General features: G+C 34.1%; 1 protein-coding gene across 1 annotated transcript in view; it reads left to right on the top strand.

Annotated features, from left to right (window-relative positions):
- Window positions 1–888: 888 nt before the first annotated feature.
- Window positions 889–22,858, top strand: part of LOC103606769 (dedicator of cytokinesis protein 7-like) — a 76,810-nt gene continuing 54,840 nt past the window's right edge. Inside the window, exons 1-6 of the mRNA XM_008591316.1 lie at window positions 889–1,064; window positions 1,168–1,303; window positions 4,522–4,618; window positions 6,956–7,052; window positions 10,044–10,178; window positions 13,550–13,702. Of these exons, the coding sequence (XP_008589538.1) occupies window positions 1,189–1,303; window positions 4,522–4,618; window positions 6,956–7,052; window positions 10,044–10,178; window positions 13,550–13,702 (597 nt within the window). The 5' untranslated portion in view covers window positions 889–1,064; window positions 1,168–1,188. The remainder of the gene's footprint in view (window positions 1,065–1,167; window positions 1,304–4,521; window positions 4,619–6,955; window positions 7,053–10,043; window positions 10,179–13,549; window positions 13,703–22,858) is intronic.

Here is a 22,858-nt window from a genome sequence, read left to right as displayed (position 1 = left end):
ATTTAGTATATTTATCAACCAAATACTAGAATGTAGTGTAAGGATGAAGAGTATAGGCTTTGGAGTCTGGTAGGCCTGGACTAAAATCCTGGCTTTACCTTTTCTCTTAGTATGTGATTTAGGACAAATCACTTAATCTCTAGTTTTTAGTTTCCTTACCTGAAAACTGTAAATAATAATAGTTAATATCATCCAATAAGATTGTTGCGAGAGTTAAATATGAAAAAGTGATTAGCATAGTATCTAGCACATTTCCAATTTTATTTTTTGTCGTCATCATTGTTATTGTCATCCTGTGTTCTTTTCTGTAAAATTGTTATGATACAACCTACTTGGCAGTATTGTTGGACTAAATCAAATAACGTATGTAAGTGCTTTGTGTGATGATTGGAAAAGAGTAAATATCCAATAAATGGTACTGTAAACAAATTCTTATTTTTAGCATTATTGTTTCACATACTGTATACTCATGCAGATTCTATTCTTACCCCACTCTTATTTACTGTGTCAGTTGCTTTTTTCCTTTCTTTTCATCATATCTGATATCCTATGATAGATATATCTTAGTTTTTAATAGTAGAACCTTACAGTTTTGCCCTTTCTGTTTTTTGCGAATGTTTGTTTATTCTCTGCTGGCAGCCTTGCCATAGATTAAAACAAACTTCTCTTGCCAGGAAAGGTTTCATTAAACTTCAGGCCCTTAACTCTAAGGTTCTATATGACTGTTTTATACAAGCATTATCTAAATCAAATAATTCTTTTAAAATATCTTATTTTTAAGGAATTTTTATTTTATTGCTTTTAGAAGAAAACATTTGAAAACCAGAAAACAAAAATGGTAATTGATCAATCTGTCTTATTCTACCACTTTTTATTTTCAGAGTGGCAGGCAACATACTACCTTTTCAGCAGAATCAAGTCGGAGCCTTTTGATTTGTCTACTCTGGGTTCTCAAGAATGCAGATGAAACAGTTCTACAAAAGTGGTTTACAGATCTTTCAGTCCTCCAGCTAAACCGGCTATTAGATCTGCTTTATCTCTGTGTATCTTGCTTTGAGTACAAAGTAAGTGATCATTGTATCATTGCAAAGAACAAGAAAGGAATATAATACAGAAAAAGAAGAAGAAAATTTCCTCAGTGCCTCTTTTCTAATGTTTAAATTTTAGGGGAAAAAAGTGTTTGAAAGAATGAACAGTTTGACCTTTAAGAAATCAAAAGACATGAGAGCAAAGCTTGAAGAAGCTATTCTTGGGAGCATAGGTGCTAGGCAAGAAATGGTACGCCGAAGCCGAGGACAGCTCGGTACGTACACAGTATCTTCTCCTTCTGGTGAGGATTTTTTCAGTTTCCTTGAATTACATATTGTAAGATCATTGTTGCAAGTCTTTAATGACATTCCTGCACTTTTTAAAAAGCATTTTAAATGTAACTGTGAATTAATTTGAGTAATCGTTTCTCTGCAGGAATGCAGGTTACAATTCTGATTTAAGGAGTGTGAACATACTTTCTGGTTTATTCTGGATAGTCTCAATTTATGCCTATTGCCCTTATGTTGTTATTAATAGCATCCCCCCACCCTTTTTGCAAATAGTCTTTTTTTTTATAGAGCAGTTATAGGCTTATGGCAAAATTGAGCCAAAAGTACAGAGATTTCCCATAGACCCCTTGCCCCCACACTTGCATAGCTTCTCCTTGTTATCAGTATCCCCCACCAGAGTGGCACATTTGTTACTATTGATGAACCAATATTGACACATCATCACCTAGAGTTCATAGTTTACTTTAGGGATCATTCTGTGTGGCATCCCTTTTTACTCTTGAAAGCATCCTAATTTGTACATTAATTTGAATTAATGTACCCTGCATCTAAGCAAAATATTCCCTATCAAACTCAAATATCAGAGAGAGAAAACAGTTTAGTAGTATTTGAGGCCTGTTTGTAATCACAGGTCTGCTAACAATTAGCAATATACCCATTGGCCAAGTCACTTAAACTCCCCACCTTCCTTTTTCTCATCCACTTGTGATTGTTTTGAGAATTTGGAAGGTAGTGTAACTAACTAATTTTCTTTGTAGTGACCCGGTATGTGTAAACATTTTGTAAATTCTAAAGTGATATACAAATAATATTGTTTCTAAGAGTTCCTTAATGTCAAAGGCATGGCTTAATCATCTGTGTATATGACACATGCTAACAGAACAATGTATATTTGTTGACTCAAACTTTGAATATATGTGTGAACAAATTTTTTTTTTTTTTTTTGTGACCGCAGCCAGTGAGCGCACAGGCCATCCCTATATAGGATCCGAACCCGCGGCGGGAGCGCTCTTGCGCTCCCAGCGCCGCATTCTTCCAAGTGCGCCACAAGGTTGGCCCATGAACAAATATTTTTTAATTATTGTCTTCTGACAGGCCATTAGCACAGTGATTATCTATTTAACTATCTTTTATATGTTATGTGTGTCCAGAGTATTAATGAATAATACAGTCTTTGCCTTTGAAAGAATTAATAGAGCACTGGTTTTCCACTTTGGTTATATACAGTTCACAATGTGCCTTTGGGTTTTCTTTTAACTCATTAATTATGTGCAAAAACCCTCTAAAAAGGTATGAAAATTAACTTTTACTTAGGTCACTAATTATTACCAAAACCTAATGAAAAATTATACTCATCTTTTAGATTAAGAAAGTAAAACTCAAAGAAGGAAATAACTTGTCTAAGATCATAAACCAGGTGACAGAACCAGAATCTTTTGACTTCTAACTCAGTGTTTTTTTGTTTTATATGACAGCTCTTTCTAAGGGGTATTTTTGGAGAGAATGGGAGTTGTAACAATATGTTTATTTTTTTTAAACCTGTGGCCTCAGGATAGCTATATCATTGTTTAAATGTAAGAATTGAATCTTGTCTTAGAAAGCTTAAGTCTTTATAATTCTTATTTACATTTGGACATTTAAGGACATATTATTAGGTCACCTAATAATAGACATTCTTTTTTTTTTTTTTTTTTGTCTTTTTTCGTGTCCGGCAACGGATCGCAACCCTCAGTGTCGCGCCCGTACCGGACCGGGACCGGCAACGGGATTGCAACCCTCGGTGTTGCGCCCGCACCTCGCTCAGCCAGTGAGCGGGAACCGGTCTGTATGTGGGATCCGAACCCTCGGCGGGAGCGCCGCTGCACTCCCCAAGCGGCGCGCTGTAGCAGTGCGCCACCGGGCCGGCCCATAATAGACATTCTTAACTAAGGAGGAGAGATAATTTTGTGAAAAAGAAAAGTAAATGATAGAAATGTAAATAATCACAGGTATTTATTTTGCTAAATATCTTAATATAGGCATGTCTTTTTTTTCTTCACAAAATTTTTTAATACTGTAAACCAAATGATATTTGTTTCTCACTATTTTTAAAGTTTCTATTCGAATTCTGAATTTTTACTTTCATTATTCCATCTTCTCAACCAATTTAGTCTTATCTTTTTCAAAAAGGAGTTTTAGTTTTCTAGTTGAAAGCTTGAAATCATGACTGATTCCATTATTTAAATGTATGCATATTTCTGCACAATTCTTAATGCTCATTATTCCATCTTCTCAACCAATTTAGTCTTATCTTTTTCAAAAAGGAGTTTTAGTTTTCTGGTTGAAAGCTTGAAATCATGACTGATTCCATTATTTAAATGTATGCATATTTCTGCACAATTCTTAATGCTTTCTGTATTTCTGATGGATTTGTATCAGTCAATTCTGTTGCTGCTGCCCCTGAAACAAGCCAGTCCTATTCAATCTACCTTTAAACCTAGAAACCTCTTGAGGCAAAGCCCTCTTCTTCTTCTTGTCCTGCCTTATGTAGACCTTAATTACTTTCTTCCTATTTTGTTTATTTATTAAACAAAAACTTATTGAGCCAGACACTTGTCAGCCTGGACATAAAGTGCTGGACAAAACAGACATTATTTCTGTTCTTAAGTAGCTTATATTCTTGTGGTAATAAGTGCTATGGAAAGGAACAAAGCTAATTAAGAGAAAAAGAAGTGTTGGAGAGTGGGGGAAGGCATTTCTGAGGAGGTGGTGAATGACTGGCCAGTGAAAATTTGTGGAAGAACAATCAGGTAAAAGGAACAATCATGCACAGGTCCTAAATCAGGAGCATATGTAGTGAGACTATATACACTGATAGTGAATAGCAAAGAGAACAGCTTAACTGTAGTGTGGGGTCAGAAATAGCATCAAATCATGCAGGGCCATCATTAAGATTTTAAGGGAACCACTGTTAGAACATTTACTTATTTAAAAGGGTGGGGTTTTTTTCCAAAAAATATTTAATGTAATGGATATATTTCTTCTGTAACTACTGTGAAAATTTTTAATAAAAATCATCATTGTCAGGTGTTTTTACTTATACTGAGGATAAAAGGGCTGTGTACAAAATTAATGTTGTAAAGTATTTCTTGTATATTGCAAATAAGACAAATATGTGGTCCAAACAAAATAACATTTTAAAATTGGTTTTGAAATTTGAAAGAGAGAAGCCCATCTGGAAGTGCCTTTGGAAGTCAAGAAAATCTGAGGTGGAGAAAGGATATGACTCACTGGCGTCAAAACACGGAGAAGCTTGACAAGTAATATAACCTATTTTATATTACCTATGGGCTTGTTGGATTTCAAATGCAAGAGGAAAATGATTAATTTAGTTTTAGACTAAATATATTTAATTTTTAAATTTTAAATTAAAAATTATTTGGGGAAGAATTTTTCATGTGCAGGCAACATATAAGGCATGTAAGGCAAAATATTATATATTTTAAACCCAAGAAATTCTCTTGGAAAATGCATTCAGCAACTATTTTCTGAACATATTTTAGGTATCACACTGAACTAAATATTTCATGTATTACAAAGAATTAGAAAATTAATATTTGCCCTCTTGGAGCTTAGACTATAATTAAAGAAAGGCAAAACATAATACAGGTGTTCTGTTTCTAGCACAAACCCAAACTAGGTATGTTTACTGACCCCCACTGCCAAAAACAGCTACAAATTACTTAACTTGTGTCTACTCTTCTCACTGCCTAGGTGACCACAGGTAAACTTATTTGGCTTGAAACTTGGCATTGAGTGGAGGAGCTAAATTTTTCTGTTTAGAATTTATAATTACAAAGGTAGCCCTCAAGTAGTTTGGCCAAAAAAACTTAGAGAATAAGGTGATTGATTCATTCAGGTTTGTCTAGGATTCTCCCACTTTTTAGCACTGATTGTCTCACATCCCAAGAATTCCCCTCCGTCCTGTTTTAAGGCAAACCAGGATGGGTGGTCACCCTGTCTGAGAACCATTTTCAGTCCAAGCCTCAGCAGATTCTCACAAATAAACTTCTGGAAATATTTTCTCACAAACAGTAAAATCATAAAACACAGGAAAGGAGGCCCTGTGAGGGCAAGTATAGAGAGAAAGAGTGGTCTCAGAACCATATCTATATGGTTTGGAATTATCAGATACTGAATGTAATATAAGTATGCTAAAATTCCTAAGCTTTGAATGTGTGCTTTTTTCTTCTCTCTGTCCGAGTCTGTTTCTCTGATTGTTTTTCCATGTATTTTTTAGAAATCACAAAACATCTGGGTACTATACTATAGTATATTACTTTATTTTTTAATTTGTATAACATGTTCTTTTCGCTTAGGAAGTCTTTTGGTGTTTTCTTGATTCTTTTTGTTTAAACCATCTCGGTATTTTTATGTTTCTTTATAAAATCTCCCTGGAAATTTTAAATTTGAACATTAAATATTTTCTTTTCCAATTTAATTCTGTTAACTATGTTCTATTTTATTCTTAAATTTGATTTGTAAAATGTAAATTCATGAAGTATTATCTTTAGCGGTGGTAATAAAGAATCAGAGATTTGGAGATTTAAGAACTTAGGAAAGTTATCATTTAATATGTCTTTGTATTTTCACTTTGACTTACGTTATATCCAAATAGACAAAACAACAACTTATGTTGTATATTTGGATATAACATACAGGAATACTTTGAAATATAACATACAGGGATACTTCAAAAAGTTCATAGAAAAACAGAGTTGAAAGATGATATGAATTTTTCTGTGAACTTTTTAAATTACCCTCATATAGTTTCTATGTATGTATTACTACTGAAACAAAAATGTCAACTTTACCTACAAGTCATATGTAGTTATTTTTAAAGTTTTTATTTTCATTAAATGATACTTTCATAAATATTAATATTCAAGTAAACCAGAAATTGTTTCTTTTTCTTTATTTTCTGATTTTTTCAGCTTTATTGAGTTATAATTGACAAATATTGTTTATATTTGCAGTATACAGTGTGATGTTTTGATATATGTGTACAATTGTGAAATGATTACCACAATCAAGTAATTAACATATCCATTACCTCACATAGTTTTTTTTTTTTATATTATTTTGTTTCTAATGAATAATTCTATCCAGTCTCACTGAAGAATTAAATTATCTTCTGAGCATATTTATATCAAAATTGGGGGGCAATTAGATAAAAACCTTAGAAAAGATAAGTACTTTTATCCTGAATAAATACATTGAAAATCCTTGAAATGATAAAATGAATACTAAATATGTGAATGTTTCATTACATGAAGCAGTCCTAAATATAAGCCCACATAGCACCACCTAGTGTCAGTACCACTCAGAATAAAACAAAAACTAAACATTAACACTTAGTGGTATTGTGCTTCTGTAATGGGGTGGGAAGATGCATATTGGCATGGCCAACAAAATGTAGAGCAAAATAAAACATCTTCTAATATGTAAAATATTGCCTTTTAAAAATTCTCTTGTAATTTTTTATTCAGGCTAATATTGAAAATGATTTCAAGTTTTTTATTTCTATGTGTCCTTAAGTCTTTCTTGAATCGTGGCTTTTAATGATAAATATAATTTCTTATAATATTTCGTATTAGATCAAGAGCAGAGATTGAACATGAAGCACTGATTGATGGAAACCTGGCTACTGAAGCAAACCTAATCATTTTGGATACATTAGAGATTGTTGTCCAGGTAAGAACACAAAGAGGAATTTAAAATACAGATTTGGTAAATTGGGTTTGGGGAAAAGTATTTATTGAGCCACATAACTATATTTACATATAAATAGTTCCTAAAAGTTTAGTTTCAAGTATTCTGTGATTCTCTAACTATAATTATAAATTATATCTGTTCCAAAGCTTCAAATGTTTATTCATTGAGGATGATTATAAAATCTATACCTCTTGGGCCGGCCCGGTGGCGCACTGCGCTAGTGCGCCGCTTGGGAAGCGCGGCGGCGCTCCCGTCAAGGGTTCGGATCCCACATACAGACCGGTTCCCGCTCACTGGCTGAGCGAGGCGCGGGGGCAGCGCCGAGGGTTGCGATCCCGTTGCTGGTCCCGGTCCGGTACGGGGGCGACACTGAGGGTTGCGAACCATTGCCGGACACGGAAAAAAAAAAAAAAAAAAAAAAAAAAAAAAAATCTATACCTCTTCATCTCTCCCCTTCAAGGCCTACTCTTGCATCTCCAAATGTCCACTGAGTATTTGTAGTTGGATGTTCTGCCATCATACCATATTCAACGTGCATGTATTGCCATAGCTACATAAAGATACACCAGTTATATTCAGTATCTTCTGCATATGACAGCAGTGTTTAGGTTCTTTATATATAATTATCTTATTTGGTCCTAACAGTAGCAGTATTGTTTTATTAGTAACAATAGTGAGAACTTTCAATTATTAAGTGTTTCCTGTGTTAGACATTGTCCTGGGAACTTTACAAACATTAACTCATTTATCCTTATAAGAAATCATGCAGTTGAAACTATCAATATCCCCATCTCATGGATGAGAATACTCAGGTACAGAAATGTTTAATAATTGCCCATGATCACACAGCAAGTAAGTGGGAGAACCCAAATTTAAATGAATTACCAAGATTTCTCAGTTGTTTTCGTAAATACATCTCTCACTTATTCATTTCCTTCCTTTTCTATTACCATCATTCTTTGTCAGGTTCTTATTTTAAAACTATTACAATGGCCACCTCCTTCATGATATTCACTTTTTATTCTTCCCATTCTAATCCATTCTGTACATTTCCATGAGATTATTCTTCATAAAATATTTTATCTTTCATTGCCATGATTATTATTTTAAAAATGTAAAACATTTAGTATTTCTTGATTGCCTGAAGAAAAAAATGGGAAACTTTTCAGTCTTAGAAGTCTCTTTATATTTTTGGTACTCTTTTAATTGGAGTAGGTCTAACTACTGTTACAAAGAGAATCAAAAGAAACAGTAAGTCAAAGATAGTGCTGTGGTTTGAATAGCCCCTCCAAATCTCATGCTGACACTTAATTCCCATTGTAATGGTATTAAAAAATGTGTGAAGTCTGACTATGGTATTTGAAAGGTAGTGACCTTTAAGAGGTGATTAGACATGTTTAAGAGGTGATTAGGCATAGCCCTCATGAACGGATTAATCCATTAATTAATTCATGAATTAATGGATTAATGAGTTATCATAGGAGCAGACTGGTGGCTTTATAAGGAGAGGAAGAGAGCATGTTAGCATGCTCAGTTCTCTTACCCTGTGATGCCCTGTACCACCTTGAGACTCTGCAGAGAGTCCCCACCAGCAAGAAAGCCTTCACCAGATGTACCCCCTCAACCTTGGACTTCCTAGCCTCCAAAACTGTAAGAAATAAATTTTGTTTCTTTATAAATTGCCCAGTTTCATGTATTCTGTTATAAGCAACAGAAACCTGCCTGAGACAAAGGGTTGGTACTGTGAAATGGGGTGTTGCTCATAATGAATAACTGAAAATGTGGAAGCAGCTTTGGAATTGGGTAATGGTCAGAGGCTGGAAGGATTTAGAGGAGCAGGCTATAAAACACCTAGGTTCTATGATGGTTCAGAAGAAGACAAAGAGAATAGGGAAAGTTTGGAACTTCTCAGAGATTATTTAATTCTGATAGAAATATGGACACTGAAGGCCATTCTGATGAAGTCTCAGATAGAAATAAGGAATAAGTTATCAGGAACTGGAGTAAATGCCATCCTCATTATAGATCAGCAAAGAATTTGGCTGAATTGCATTCATTCCCGAGGGCTTTATGGAATGTAGAACTTAGAGCAATGAATTTAAATATTTGGTGGAAGAAATATCCAAGTATCATAGTATTCAGGCTGTTGCATAGCTACTTTTAACAGCTTACATTACACTGTGAGAGGGAAAAAAATGATTTGAAGAGGAACTTTGTAATCAAATGGGAAGCAGACCTTCCCAGCCTGCCCATGTAAGGAGCAAAAAGGGGTGTATGGAAGAGTGCGTGGTTGCTTCTGTTTGATTAGTTGCTAAAGAAATTAGCACTGATAAAAGGGATCCATGTGCTATACATCAAAAGAATGGAAGAAAGACCCCAAAGCCATTTCAGAGATCTTTGAAGCTGCCCCTTCCATCACAGGTTCAGAGGCCTGGGATGGCAGAATGGTTCCCAGACACTCTCTACAGACTAACTGCCCAGGGATGCCTCAGCTCTCCACTCCCTGTATTGCAGCATAGTGCTCCTCAGCTGCCCCAGCTGTGGCTAAAATGGCCTCAGGTGGGGCCAGACCCTTTGCTGGGGAAAATAGAGCTATAAGCCTTGGTGAGGCCCACGTGGTGTTAAGTGTCTAGGCTTGCATAATGCAAGAGCTATGGAGGCATGGCAGCCTCCACCCAGATTTCAAAGGATATATGATAGCCCAGGCAGAGACTTGTCACAGGGGCTGAGCCACCACAGAGAACCTCCACTAGAGCAATCATGCTCAGCTCCTTCTGTTTGAAATACTCCTAGATCTTATACAAGGGTACCTCAAAAAGTTCATGGAAAGATAGAATCAAAAGATAATATGAATCCACAAAGATTATTTTTTTATCTTTTAAAAGTATGTGTGTTTGCTTATACATATGTTACCTCCCCAACCAAACTGCAGACACATCTCTATTTTACCTACTTATTTTTAAATTGCAGACAGTTTCTGTAACAGAATCCAAAGAGAGCATCCTTGGTGGGGTGCTAAAAGTGCTACTACACAGCATGGCTTGCAACCAAAGTGCGGTTTATCTGCAACACTGTTTTGCTACACAGAGAGCCCTTGTTTCAAAGGTAGGTTATTTTGTACCTGCAATATTGTCAGACTTTGCTTTCTTCATTAATGTCTAAGATAATTTGACACATTCGTTGGTCAAATTCATTGGTCTACAACATGTGTAGATAAAATTTACATAATAATCTAAGACCCTTGATTCTTTTTTGCCTCTCTGCTACTTGCCCACATTGTGGAATTTCTCATTTATTTGGATCTCCTTTAATAACTTTCTGGTTTAAGAGATAGAATTTTGATGTGAAGAAGGGCCTGAAATTAATAGCTAATCTTAACTGTTTTCTCTTCATCTTATTCTGTTTCTTTTTAACTCAATTTATCAAGAATTCAATATAAAAGCAATTCAACCCATTGAAATTAATTTATTCTCTGGTGAATGAAAGAAAATATTTCTGTTTGTTCAACTGCTGTAAATAATTATTTCCAATGTTTGTTTTCCCCCAGAAATATGTATATTCTTAAAATTTTTTTCTACATTTTTTAAAATTTGATTTTTGAGTTGAAACAATTGATTATGCATATTTATGGGGTACAGAATTGACTATCAATATTTGTGTATGATATATGATGATCAGATCAATTTTATTAGCATGTTCACCTTACAAATAGTAATTATTCTTTGCATCCCTTACGCAGTTACTCCTTAACCCCCTCTGCCTCCCCCTTTCCCACCTCTAGGAAGTATAGGTCTGTTCTCTCCTTCTGAAAGTTCAACGTTTTATTGTGGTCGCTCCCTCCTTCCCTTCCTTCCTTACTTCCTTTCCACTTACCACAAAGAGAATGTGGTATTTCTCTTTCTGTGCCTGACTTATTTCACTTAACATAATTTTCTTCATGCTCATCCATATTACTATGAATGGCAGAATTTCATTCTTTTTCATGGCTGAGTAGTATTCCATCTTGTATATATACCATGCTTTCCTTATCCAGTTATCTGTTGATGAACATTTAGGTTGGTTCCAACTCTTAGCTATTGTAAATAGAGCCGAGAGTGCAGTTATCCCGTTGACATGATGATTCCCATTCCTTTGGATATATACCCAGAAGTGGCATTGCTGGGTCATATGGTAGTTCTATCTGTAGGTGTTTAAGAAACCTCCATAGTGTTTTCCATAATGCCTTTACTAATTTACAGTCCCACCAACAGTGTAAAAGAGTTCTCTTTTCTCCACATCCTCGCCAGCATTTGTTATTCTCAATCTTTTTCATAATAGCCAGTCTAACTGGGGTGTGATGAGATCTCATTGTGGTTTTGATTTGCATTTCCCTGATGATTAGTGATGTTGAGCATTTTTTCCAGTACCTTTTCTTTGCCTAGTCCTATATCCTGAAGCATTTCTCCTGTTTTCTTCTAGGAGTTTTATTTATAGTTTCAGGTCTTGTACTTAAGTCTTTAATCGGTTTTGAGTTGATTTTGGTATATAGTGAAAGGTATGGGTCCAGTTTCATTCTTCTACATATGGACATCTAGTTTTCCCAATGCTGTTTACTGAAGAAGCTGTCCTTTCCACCATGTATTCTTGGTGCCTTTGTTGAAGATTAGCTATAAGTACCCACATAGATCAACTGCAGATAGATATACTGTACAACTACGGATAGATCTACCATGTGATTGAGCAATCTCACTTCTGTGTATATAACCAAAGGAACGTTGAAGGGGGGTACATGCACTTCCGTGTTCATTGCAGCTCTATTTACAGTAGACAAGATATGGAACCAACCAAAATGTCCATCAACAGATGATTGGATAAGGAAAATGTGGTATGTATACACAATGGAATACTACCCAATCATAAATAGGAATGAAATTCTGCCATTTGAAGCAACATGGATGAGTTTGGAGAAAATCGTGTTAAAGTGAAATAAGCCTGGCACAGAGGGAAAAATACTGAATGTCCTCACTATAAGTGGGAGCTAAGAGAGAAGGAAAGAAGCAAACAAAGACCACAGCAGTGTGCTGAACTTGCAGAGAGAGAACAGACCTAGGGTTGCTGGGGCAGGTGTGATGGGTTAGAGGGAGAGTTGCATTGAGGAGAAGTTGAATGGGGGACATGGGGAATAATTGCAATTTGAGGTGGTGGGCATGCTGATAGTATTGCTTTGCTCACCACATCTTCGACACAGGTGTTGATGGTTAGCTCTTGTATATGTATAACCAATGAAGATAAATAAATAAATAAATAAAATAAAATCAGAATTTCTGCAGGTACATAAAAAAAAAAAAAAAAAAAAAACAAAATTTCCGCAGGTAAAAAAAAAAAAAAAAAAAAAACAAAATTTCCGCAGGTAAAAAAAAAAAAAAAAAAAAAACAAAATTTCCGCAGGTAAAAAAAAAAAAAAAAAAAAAACAAAATTTCCGCAGGTAAAAAAAAAAAAAAAAAAAAAACAAAATTTCCGCAGGTAAAAAAAAAAAAAAAAAAAAAACAAAATTTCCGCAGGTAAAAAAAAAAAAAAAAAAAAAACAAAATTTCCGCAGGTAAAAAAAAAAAAAAAAAAAAAACAAAATTTCCGCAGGTAAAAAAAAAAAAAAAAAAAAAAAGACTGGGCAAAGACTTTATGAATAAGACCCCAAAAGCACAAGCAATGAAAGAAAAAATAAACTAATGGGGTTATATCAAACTAAAAAGCTTCTGCACAGCAAAGAGAACAATCAACTGAGTGAAGACAGCCTATAGAATGGGAGAAAATATTTGCAATCTATACATCTGACAAGGGATTAATATCCAGAATATACGAGGAACTTAAACAACTTCGCAGTAAAAATCAAATAATCCAATTAAAAAATGGGCAAAAGAGATGAATAGATATTTTTTAGAGGAAGACATACAAATGGCCAACAGGTACCTGAAAAAATGCTCAACATCACTAGTCATCAGGGAAATATATTCTTAAATTTTGGAAGTAGTCGTTTCATCTTAGTCATCCTAGAAGATGGAATGCAGAGATGTGATAAAATTTAACCAGTGAAAGTAACTTATATGCTATTTTCTAATAATAAAAACATATTATAGAATTCTTATATGTTGGTTACTATAATAAGTGTTTTATACACATTATCTGATTGAACCCTCACAACAATCCTGTCTGGATATTAGTGTTAGGCCTATTTTATGGTTAAGAAAACTTGTCCAAGGTTACACTACTAGCTAGTAAGTGGCATAATCAGTATTCAAACCCAGTCTGACTGACTGTATGGTCCATACTATTAACCATTAGGTAATACTGTCCCATCACATTCTTTTAATTTCTGTGCTATAATAACAGATCTTCATTTCAGTCTATATTAACATATCACTGGAACTTTTACTGTATAAATTCAGTGTTGGTAGTAGTTTTTTGGTTTGTTTGTTTTTGTTTTTGCTTTTTTTTACAGTTCCCTGAACTCTTGTTTGAAGAAGAAACAGAGCAGTGTGCTGATTTATGCCTCCGTCTTCTTCGACACTGTAGCAGTAGCATTAGTACAATTCGGTCACATGCTAGCGCATCCCTTTACCTACTAATGAGACAAAACTTTGAGATTGGGAATGTAAGTATTTTACTATGAAAATGTTCTGGATTATGAAATATAACTTCTGCAAATAGCTATTAAATAGGTTTTTAGGGAGCATGGAGTTTTCTGTATATTTTGAGTCTAATTTTATACTGTTTTGATATTTCTTATTCTATGGATATCTTACAGTAGTCTAAAAGTCCAGTTTTGCTTCCTGTACTAAACAAATGCATATATTGTAATACAGATTTAGAATATAAATGTACATTAACAATTTTAAATTTTAATTATTATCCCTAGGTAAAAGAAAGTAATACAGAAAACTAAAGGTGGAAATATGTTGGCTTGATATTTCAACTCTATGTCACAGATTTGAAAAATTCCATGTTTTTATTTAACTTTTTTGTTAGCTACTATATCTATGTATTGTTTTTTTCTTAACTTTTTGAGTCAAATATTTAATTTTTTTCTTTTTACTCATGTATGTATTTAAGGCCATAGCTTTTCCTTAAGCACTACTTTTGGTACCTCATTGTTCTGATATACAGTAATTTTGTAATTTTAATTTGCATTTTCTTTTTAACCCGAAGAGTAGACAGGCCTTTTAGTTTCAAAGTTTGGTGTTAATTTTTAGTTCTATTGCATTGTGATTATACAATGTATATACTATTTCTCCCTTTATGTACTGTGGGAGTATGTATTTATGTGTCCAAACATATAGTTTTTATGAACTACAAGCACTTAAAAGGAGGAGTATTTCTGTTCACAGAATATTGAGATAAACATTTGCCAAACAAATATGCCTTACATTATTCTGTTTTTCTATATTCATGTTTATTTTTCGATCACTTGGTAGACTGATGGAGGTGAATTAAAGCCTATACATGTGTTTGTCTGTTTCTCCTTTAGCTCTTATTTAGTGTATTGATATTCACACTATAATATCATCTTATGAATTATTCTTCTTTAGAACTGAAAAGAACCCATCTTGGTTTTATTTAAGACTTTTTTTTCCTTGGCCTGAATTCCCTCTGGTATGGTATTAAGATCTTGACCTCTGCTTTTTTTTTTTTTTTTTTTTCCTTTTTGTCTTTTTTCGTGTCCGGCAACGGATTGCAACCCTCAGTGTCGCGCCCGTACCGGACCAGGACTGGCAACGGCATCGCAACCCTCGGTGTCGCGCTCGCACCTCGCTCAGCCAGTGAGCGGGAACCAGTCTGTATGTGGGATCCGAACCCTCGGCGGGAGCACCGCCATGCTCCCAAGCGGCGCACTGTAGCAGTGCGCCACCGGGCCGGCCCAACCTCTGCTTTTTTTATTTGAATTTGCTTCAGTTACCTTTGCCTACTTTTTTATTTTCACTTTGTTTTAGGTGTGCCTCTCATATACAAACATAGAGTTGAATTTCGCTCTACAATTCGATTTCTAATTTGAATTAAACCTTTTCCTGTTTGTTATTACATTAGACATGTTCTAGAATTCTGTTGTATTATTTTAAGACTTCCCCCACCTCTTCTTTAAAAAAAAATTTGTGTTGATTGTTTTCATCTTACACTCTATAGTCAGTTCCCCTTTTTTTTTTTTTTTTCCTTTTTGTCTTTTTTCGTGACCGGCAACGGGATCGCAACCCTCAGTGTTGCTCCCGCACCTCGCTCAGCCAGTGAGCGGCCGGTCCAGTTCACCTTATTTTTTGAGTGTATTGTTTATTATATTTAGCAAAGTTTATATATTTGCTGCAATGGTTACATTAGTTATTCTGCAATATTTCCAGTCCTCTATTTCCTTAGATCATACGTTCTCAGTGGGAGCAGTATTGCAGTCAAGGGAGTGAAAATGGGTACTTGAAGGGGATGCAAAAAAAATCTTAGGTATTACAACAGTTTGTGGTTCTACTAAGATGAATACTGCCCCACAACATCTCATTCCTTAGTATTGAACTCTTCATTTGTTTTATTGGGTATCACATGAGCAACATTGACATTAAGTACATGGAATATAAACAAAGAACAAAATGTATGCAAAACTGATGTTACAAAATGATGGAGAATACATGGCTGTGATGGGGGGACTTTTAATTAATTACTTGATCTCAGAGTCGTGTGAGAAGAGGTTAGCTTCTAGTGGCTGTCTTGTAGCTATTGTTTATGTTCAATTCTAAATTCTTTTCTGTGTGACTTGGGCTTTGGAAAAAAATTTTAACTTCATTATAATTTATTATTTAATTCTACAAAAGTTATTCAACCCATCATTAATCAATATCAATTGCTGAAAAGAAAAAAAAATGTCAACAATATCTGAATGACTCTAGCAGCTAGTTAAAACTTGTTGTTTTATATCAAACAAAAGTTAAAAGTTCACTAAAAATGATTTATCCCAAGCGGCACACTATCCAGTGCGCCACCGGGCCGGCCCCAAGAAATTAATTTTTAATTGTTTTCTTTTGCTGCACAAGTAGCAGCTTTAAATAAATTTCAAAATTTGATTATATTGCTATTAGTGTTTTGTATTTATATAAATTGGTAATTTGCATGTGTATTTTGATACATTATAGTTTAAGCAAAAAGATAACATTAAAAGTTTTTCAGCAAACAGGGCTATAAAGTTAAGTTAGATGTAAACAGTTTTCTAATTTTTAACTTAAAATTTTTATGTAGTCATTCATAATCTTGCATTGACTAAAAAGAAAAAGCTTTATATTTACTCTTTTTATGAATAAATCCAGATATATGGAGAGTACATAAATAGATATACTGTACGTCTCTGGTATTAAAATTTCATGGGAGGATGATTAGGAAAAAAAATTTAGGGACCAGCCCGTGGCTCACTTGGGAGAGTGCGGTGCTGATAACACCAAGGACACGGGTTCAGATCCTTAAAAAAAAAAAAAAAGAAAAAAAAATTTAGGAAAAGAATAGAAAAAACAAGGTTTCTTGGGGGGGCAGTAATGAATAAAATGTTGAGAAACACTGCTTGAGACAGTACCTATTAATAACCTTTAATGAACAGTGATAAAGTTGCTGGGTTTTTTCCCCTATCTTCCTCCCTGGCATTCTTCTTCCCACCTCAATATTTCAAGGAAGCATCTTTTTTTGCTGTTCATATTTGTATTGTTGAATATGCATGTGCTTGATTTTTCGGCTTTAATTAAAGTTATTTATTTATATCTATTGCAGATATGACAATGTACTTCTTTCTAACTTCTTTCCCCCTTCCATTTTTTCTTAGTGGTAACATTTCAGTCTTAGTTCTTAATTAGTCTTAGTAATAAAATGAAATATTGCTTGCCACTAGTTTTTTTTTGTTTGTTTGTTTGTTTTTGCTTTAGTCATCTTTTATTTGGCCAAATACTTTCCTCAAGAAGGTACTTGGTAGTGAAAATAAAATGCTGTTAAAACAAATGCAGGCCCTGGAGCCATATCTTGCAAATGAGAATTCTAAACTAGCATCTGAGAAGGTGGATAACTGTGAACATGCAGCCAAGTACATGAAGAACAGTCAAGTAAGGTTACCTTTGGGAACCTTAAGTAAATCAGAATGGGAAGCTACAAGTCTTTACTTGGTTTTTCGCCTTTGAGAAGCAGCAGTGAGTACGTAGGCAGCAGCCCCAGAATAGCTGTGTTCCATCCTGCACAGATTTGAGCAGTCTATCTCAGGTTGATTCAACAGCTCTCTTTATTTTAATTCTAAATGTGTAGATACTACCAGAAACTCCAGTGTATAAATATAACATTTGCTCCGAATAGCTGTGTTCCATCCTGCACAGATTTGAGCAGTCTATCTCAGGTTGATTCAACAGCTCTGTTTATTTTAATTCTAAATGTGTAGATACTACCAGAAACTCCAGTGTATAAATGTAACATTTGCTCCAATCTCAGGTTGATTCAACAGCTCTCTTTATTTTAATTCTAAATGTGTAGATACTACCAGAAACTCCAGTGTATAAATATAACATTTGCTCCGTGGTGAACTTTTATGTGTATATAAGAATGAGTTGGGACCTTTGTCTTTAAAAATCTATTTTTAAATAATGTTCTAAAAATTCCATTTGCCTCTACTCTCTTAGCTCATAAAAATTATAATATGACTTGTTAAAGCAAAAAAAAAAAATGTTCTTGGGAATAATATTTTTCAGGTTCTTGATCACTCAAAGTTGTATGTACTTACAGGACAGCAAGGTTGGTTATGAAATTTTTGCCTCAGACTTTGAATATTAAGAAGTGTGAAAAAGATCAGAAAATTTACCAGCTAAAGCACATTTAATTTTTAAAAAAAGGGAATTTGAGGACGATTGTCTTCTGGCATTAAGTGTTGTTCTAGAGATATCTGAACATAGGCTGGTATTTTTCTCCCTCTAAAATAAACTATTCCCCCAAGCTGCTGAAGTGATTCTCTTTTTATATATGTTGAATATTAAATACCTTTTCTAGAGTATATCTTGGTATTGACTGATTTTTGTTAATTTTCTCAGGCACATAATGTGTACTCTTAATTCATTTATTTCAGAAAGTTTTCTTGAGTATAAAATTAAATATTTGAAGACAAAGAATTCTAAAAGCAGCAAGAGAAAAGTGTCAAGTCATCTGTAAGTGTCAAGTTCCCATCAGATTGACAGCAGATTTCTCAGCAGAAACCATACAGGCGAGGAGAGAATGGGGTGGTGTATTTAAGGTACTAAAAGAAAAAAACTGCCAGCCAAGAATACCATACCCAGCAAATTATCTTTCAGAAATAGTATCCTTCCCAGACAAACATAAGCTGAGGGAATTCATCACCACTAGACAAGCACTACAAGAAATCCTTAAGGGAAACCTACACCTGGAAGCAAAAGGACAATAACAATTATTATGGATTGAATTGTGTCCCCCCAAAAGTTTAATGTGTTGGAGGCTTAGTCCCCACTATAACAGTGCTAAGAGGATGGGAAATCCTGTTGTGATAGTTGAAAGGTGGAGCCTTGGACAGGTGACTGGGTTGTGAGGACTGTACCCTCATGAATGGATTGATTCATTCTTGAAATAATGGGAGTGCTTCTGATGGCTTAAAAAGAGTGAATGAGGAGGTTATTCTCTCTCTTTCTCTGCTCTACCATTTTTCTGCCATGTGAGACACCTGTGTTGCTATAAAGACACCACCAAAGAAGACCCTCAGTAGATGTGTTCCCTGGACTTTGAACTTTGCAGCTTCCAAAATTGTAAGCAATAAGTTTTGTTTTCTTGCAAATCATCCATTTCCAGGTATTTTGTTATAAGCAACAGAAATAAGACCAGTACAACTAACATCATGAAAACATACAAAAGAATAAAACTTGCTGGTAGAGCAGATACACAAATGAGAAAGAGAAAGAAATTATCTTATCACTACAGAAAACCACCAAACAGCAAAGAGAAACAAAAAAGAGGAAGAAAGGAACAAAGGATATACAAAACAACTATAAAACAATTAACAAAACCTCACAAATAAGGCCACATCTTTCAGTAACAATCTTAAATGTAAAAGGATTATATTCCCCATTTAGAAACATAGACTGGCTGATCAGATTAGTAAAAAATACTCAAATATATGCTGCCTACAAGAAACTTACTTCACCTTTAAAGACACACATAGACTAAAAGTAAAGGGATGGAAAAAAAGATTTCACACAAATGGCAACCAAAACCAAGCAGGAGTAGCTGTATTTATATTGGATAAAATAGACTTTAAATCAAAAACTATGAAAAGAGACAAGGAAGGGTATTATACGTTGATAAAGCAATGAGTTCAGCAAGATGATATAACAGTTGTAAATATATATGCAAACAAAATTGGAGCACCCAGATATGTAAAGTGAGTATAATTATATCTAAAGGGAGAGACAGACCTCATATAATAATAGTTGGGGACTTCAGCACCCCTCTTTCAGTATTGGAAAGATTATCTAAACAGAAAATCAGCAGTGAAACTTGGATTTAAACTGCATTATAGACCAAACAGACCTAACAGACATTTAATTAGATTTCATCCAGCAACTCTAAATACACATTCTTCTTATCAGCACATGGAACATTCTCCAGGATAAACCACATGTTAGTCTACAAATTAAGTCTCAACAAATTTTAAAAATTGAAAACATACCAAGTATCTTTTCATGCAATAAAACTAGAAATTAATAATGAGAAACTGTGGAAACTGTACAAACACATGGAAATCAAACAGTATGCTCCTGAATAACCAATGAGTCAAAAAGAAATTAAGAAGGAAATAAAAAATTTTGTGAAACAAATGAAAATAGAAACACAACATACTAAAACCTATGGGATATTGCAAAGGCAGTACTAAGAGGGAAGTTTATAGCAGTAAATGCTTCCATCAAAAAAAGTAGAAAAATTTTAAGTAAACAACCTAACATTGCATCTCAAGGTACTAGAAAAACAAGAACAATCCAATCCTAAAATTGATAGATGGAAAGAAATAATAAAGATCATAGCAGAACTAAATAAATAGATACCAAAAAAGAAAACAAAAAAATAATGAAACAAAAGTTGGTTTTTTGAAAAGATAAACAAAATTGACAAGCCATTATCTAGACTAAGAAAAAGAGAGAAGAACTGAGTAAATAAAATCAGAAATGAAAAAAGAGACATCACAACTAATACTGCAGAAATAGAATCATTAGAGACTTATGATTATGAACAGCTATATGCCAGCAGGTTGGAAAACCTAGAGAAAATGGATAAATTTCTGGGCACTTACAGTCTACCAAGATTGAACCGAGAAGAAATAGGAAACCTGAACAGACCAATAGTGAGTGACAAGATTGAATCACTAATCAGCAGGCACTCAACAAAGAAAAGCCCAGGACCAGTTGGCTTTACTACTGAATTCTACCAATTTTTTAAAGAAGAATTAATACCAGTTCTTCTTTTCAAACTATTTCAGAAAATTGAAGAAGAGGAAATTCTTCCATACTTATTATATGAGGCCGACATCACCCTGATACCAAAATCAGACAAGAACACAACAAAAAAAGAAAACTATAGGCCAGTATCCCTAAGAATATTGATGCAAAAATTCTCAACAAAATATTAGCAAACCAAATTCAACAGCACATCAAAAAGATTATACATCACAATCAAGTGGGATTTATGTTCGTAATGCAAGGATGGTTCAACATACACAAATCAATATGTGTAATACTTCACATCAACTACTGAAGGACAAAAACACTATGATTATCTCAGTAGTTGCAGAAAAATTATCTTATAAAATTCAACACTCTATGATAAAAACTCTCAACAAATTAGGTATGAAAGTAAAGTATCTCAACACAATAATGTCCATATTTGACAAACCCACAGCTAACATACTGAACAGAGAAAGGGTGAAAGCTTCTCTTTTAAGATCAAGGACTAAGACAAGGATGCATGCCTTCACCACTCTTTTCAGCATAGTACTGGAAGTCTTAGCCAGAGCAATTAGGCAAAAAAAAAGAAAGAAAGAAAGAAAAGGCATCCAAATCAGAAAAGGTGAAGGCAGATTGTCCCTGTTTGCAGACAACATGATGTCATCTTTAGAAAAACCTAAAAGCTCCACCAAAATACTTACAGAGCTGATCTAGTGAATTCAGTAAAGTCATAGGATGCAAAATGAACATAAAAAAATCAATAACATTTCTATACACCAACAACAAACTAGCTGAAAAAGAAATTAAGAAGGCAATCTAATTTACAATAGCTACCAAAAATTGAAATACCTTGGAATAAATTTAATCAATGAGGTGAAAGATCTCTACAATGAAAACTATAAAATGCTGATGGAAAAAATTAAAGAGGCCACCAAAAAATGGAAAGACATCCCATGTTCATGGATTGGAAGAATTAATATTGTTGGAGTGATCATACAACCCAAAGGGATCTGCAGATTCTATGCAGTGCCTATCAAAGTACCAATGACAGGCTAGCCTGTTAGCTCACTTGGTTAGAATGTGGTGCTGAGAACATGAAGGGCAGAGGTTTGGATCCTCGTACCAGCCAGCTGCCAAAAAAAAAAAAAAAAAAGTCAATACCAATGCCATTCTTCACAGAAATAGAAAATACTATATTAAGCTGTATGTGAAACCACAAAAGACCCTGGATAGCCAAAGCAATTCTGAGCAAAAAGCACAAAGATGGAGGCATTATACTACATGACTTTAAAATATACTACAAAGTTATAGTAATGAAAACAACATGGTAAAAATAATAATTAAATTAAATATTTGCCTTGTTCCAGTGTTTGGGGTTTCTCTACCAGGAACCAATGTTACATATGCTGAATCTTTTTTTGCTTTACTTTTTACCTATCATTTTCTCTTTTTCCTTTTAACACTAAAAATTTCATCTTTATTTCTGTTTTTCTCTTTTTTTTCAAGACAGTTCTATCACTTTGAGTTGAGTTTCTTATTTAAAGGAAGTATTTTTGTTTTCATTAGTACTGAAATCTGTACCCTAGGATTCCTCACTATTTGCTTTTCCTTCCTTGCCTTTTATTGGAACTGCTTCCTATCTTAGCTTGTCTTGGCAACCTTTATGCATTTTTCTATTATGTGGATTATACATGTTTCTTCATTTCAATGAAGATAAAGTTTATGAGTGTTTTCCTGTTCATCTTTTATTTTTGCATAAAATCCAGGAGGAGAAGTGGGGAATTGCTGTCTCACATTTTCCTGTTTTTTACTGAAGGCCAACTCCTCTTTCTTAATCCAGAAAGAAGAATCTAGTTACTTTTGACCTTTTTTAGTTTTTGAAATAAAGTTTCCAAAATTTGACCACACTTAAGAGGTTTTTTTTATAACATTTTTTGTTAGATTAGGAAGGAAAGCTTTATATGATAGAGAAGAAAAGGCAATTTATTGTATTAGTATCTGATAGTGCCCCTAAAAAAGATAAGGTAATTTAAAACTGGTCGTGATATATGTGGTTGATGTATTCATCAGACACTGAAGTATTGAACTGTGTCCTAGGAACTGTGGTAGTCATTGGGCAAACATAGATAAAAGAACAGTTTTTTTTTCCATATAGCTTGGCATCTAGTGGAGGAGGATACAAACAAGTATTATTCATCTAATGATAGGTGATCCTATTTCAGATGGTTTTGTGAGGATTGTATAATTAATGTCATTGGGCAAACATAGATAAAAGAACAGTTTTTTTTTCCATATAGCTTGGCATCTAGTGG

Source organism: Galeopterus variegatus, unplaced genomic scaffold (genome assembly GCF_000696425.1).
Source record: "Galeopterus variegatus unplaced genomic scaffold, G_variegatus-3.0.2 Scaffold6831, whole genome shotgun sequence".
Classification (NCBI taxonomy): domain Eukaryota; kingdom Metazoa; phylum Chordata; class Mammalia; order Dermoptera; family Cynocephalidae; genus Galeopterus; species Galeopterus variegatus.
Note: the sequence above shows the minus strand (reverse complement) of the source record. Positions and strands in the feature narration are given on the sequence as shown.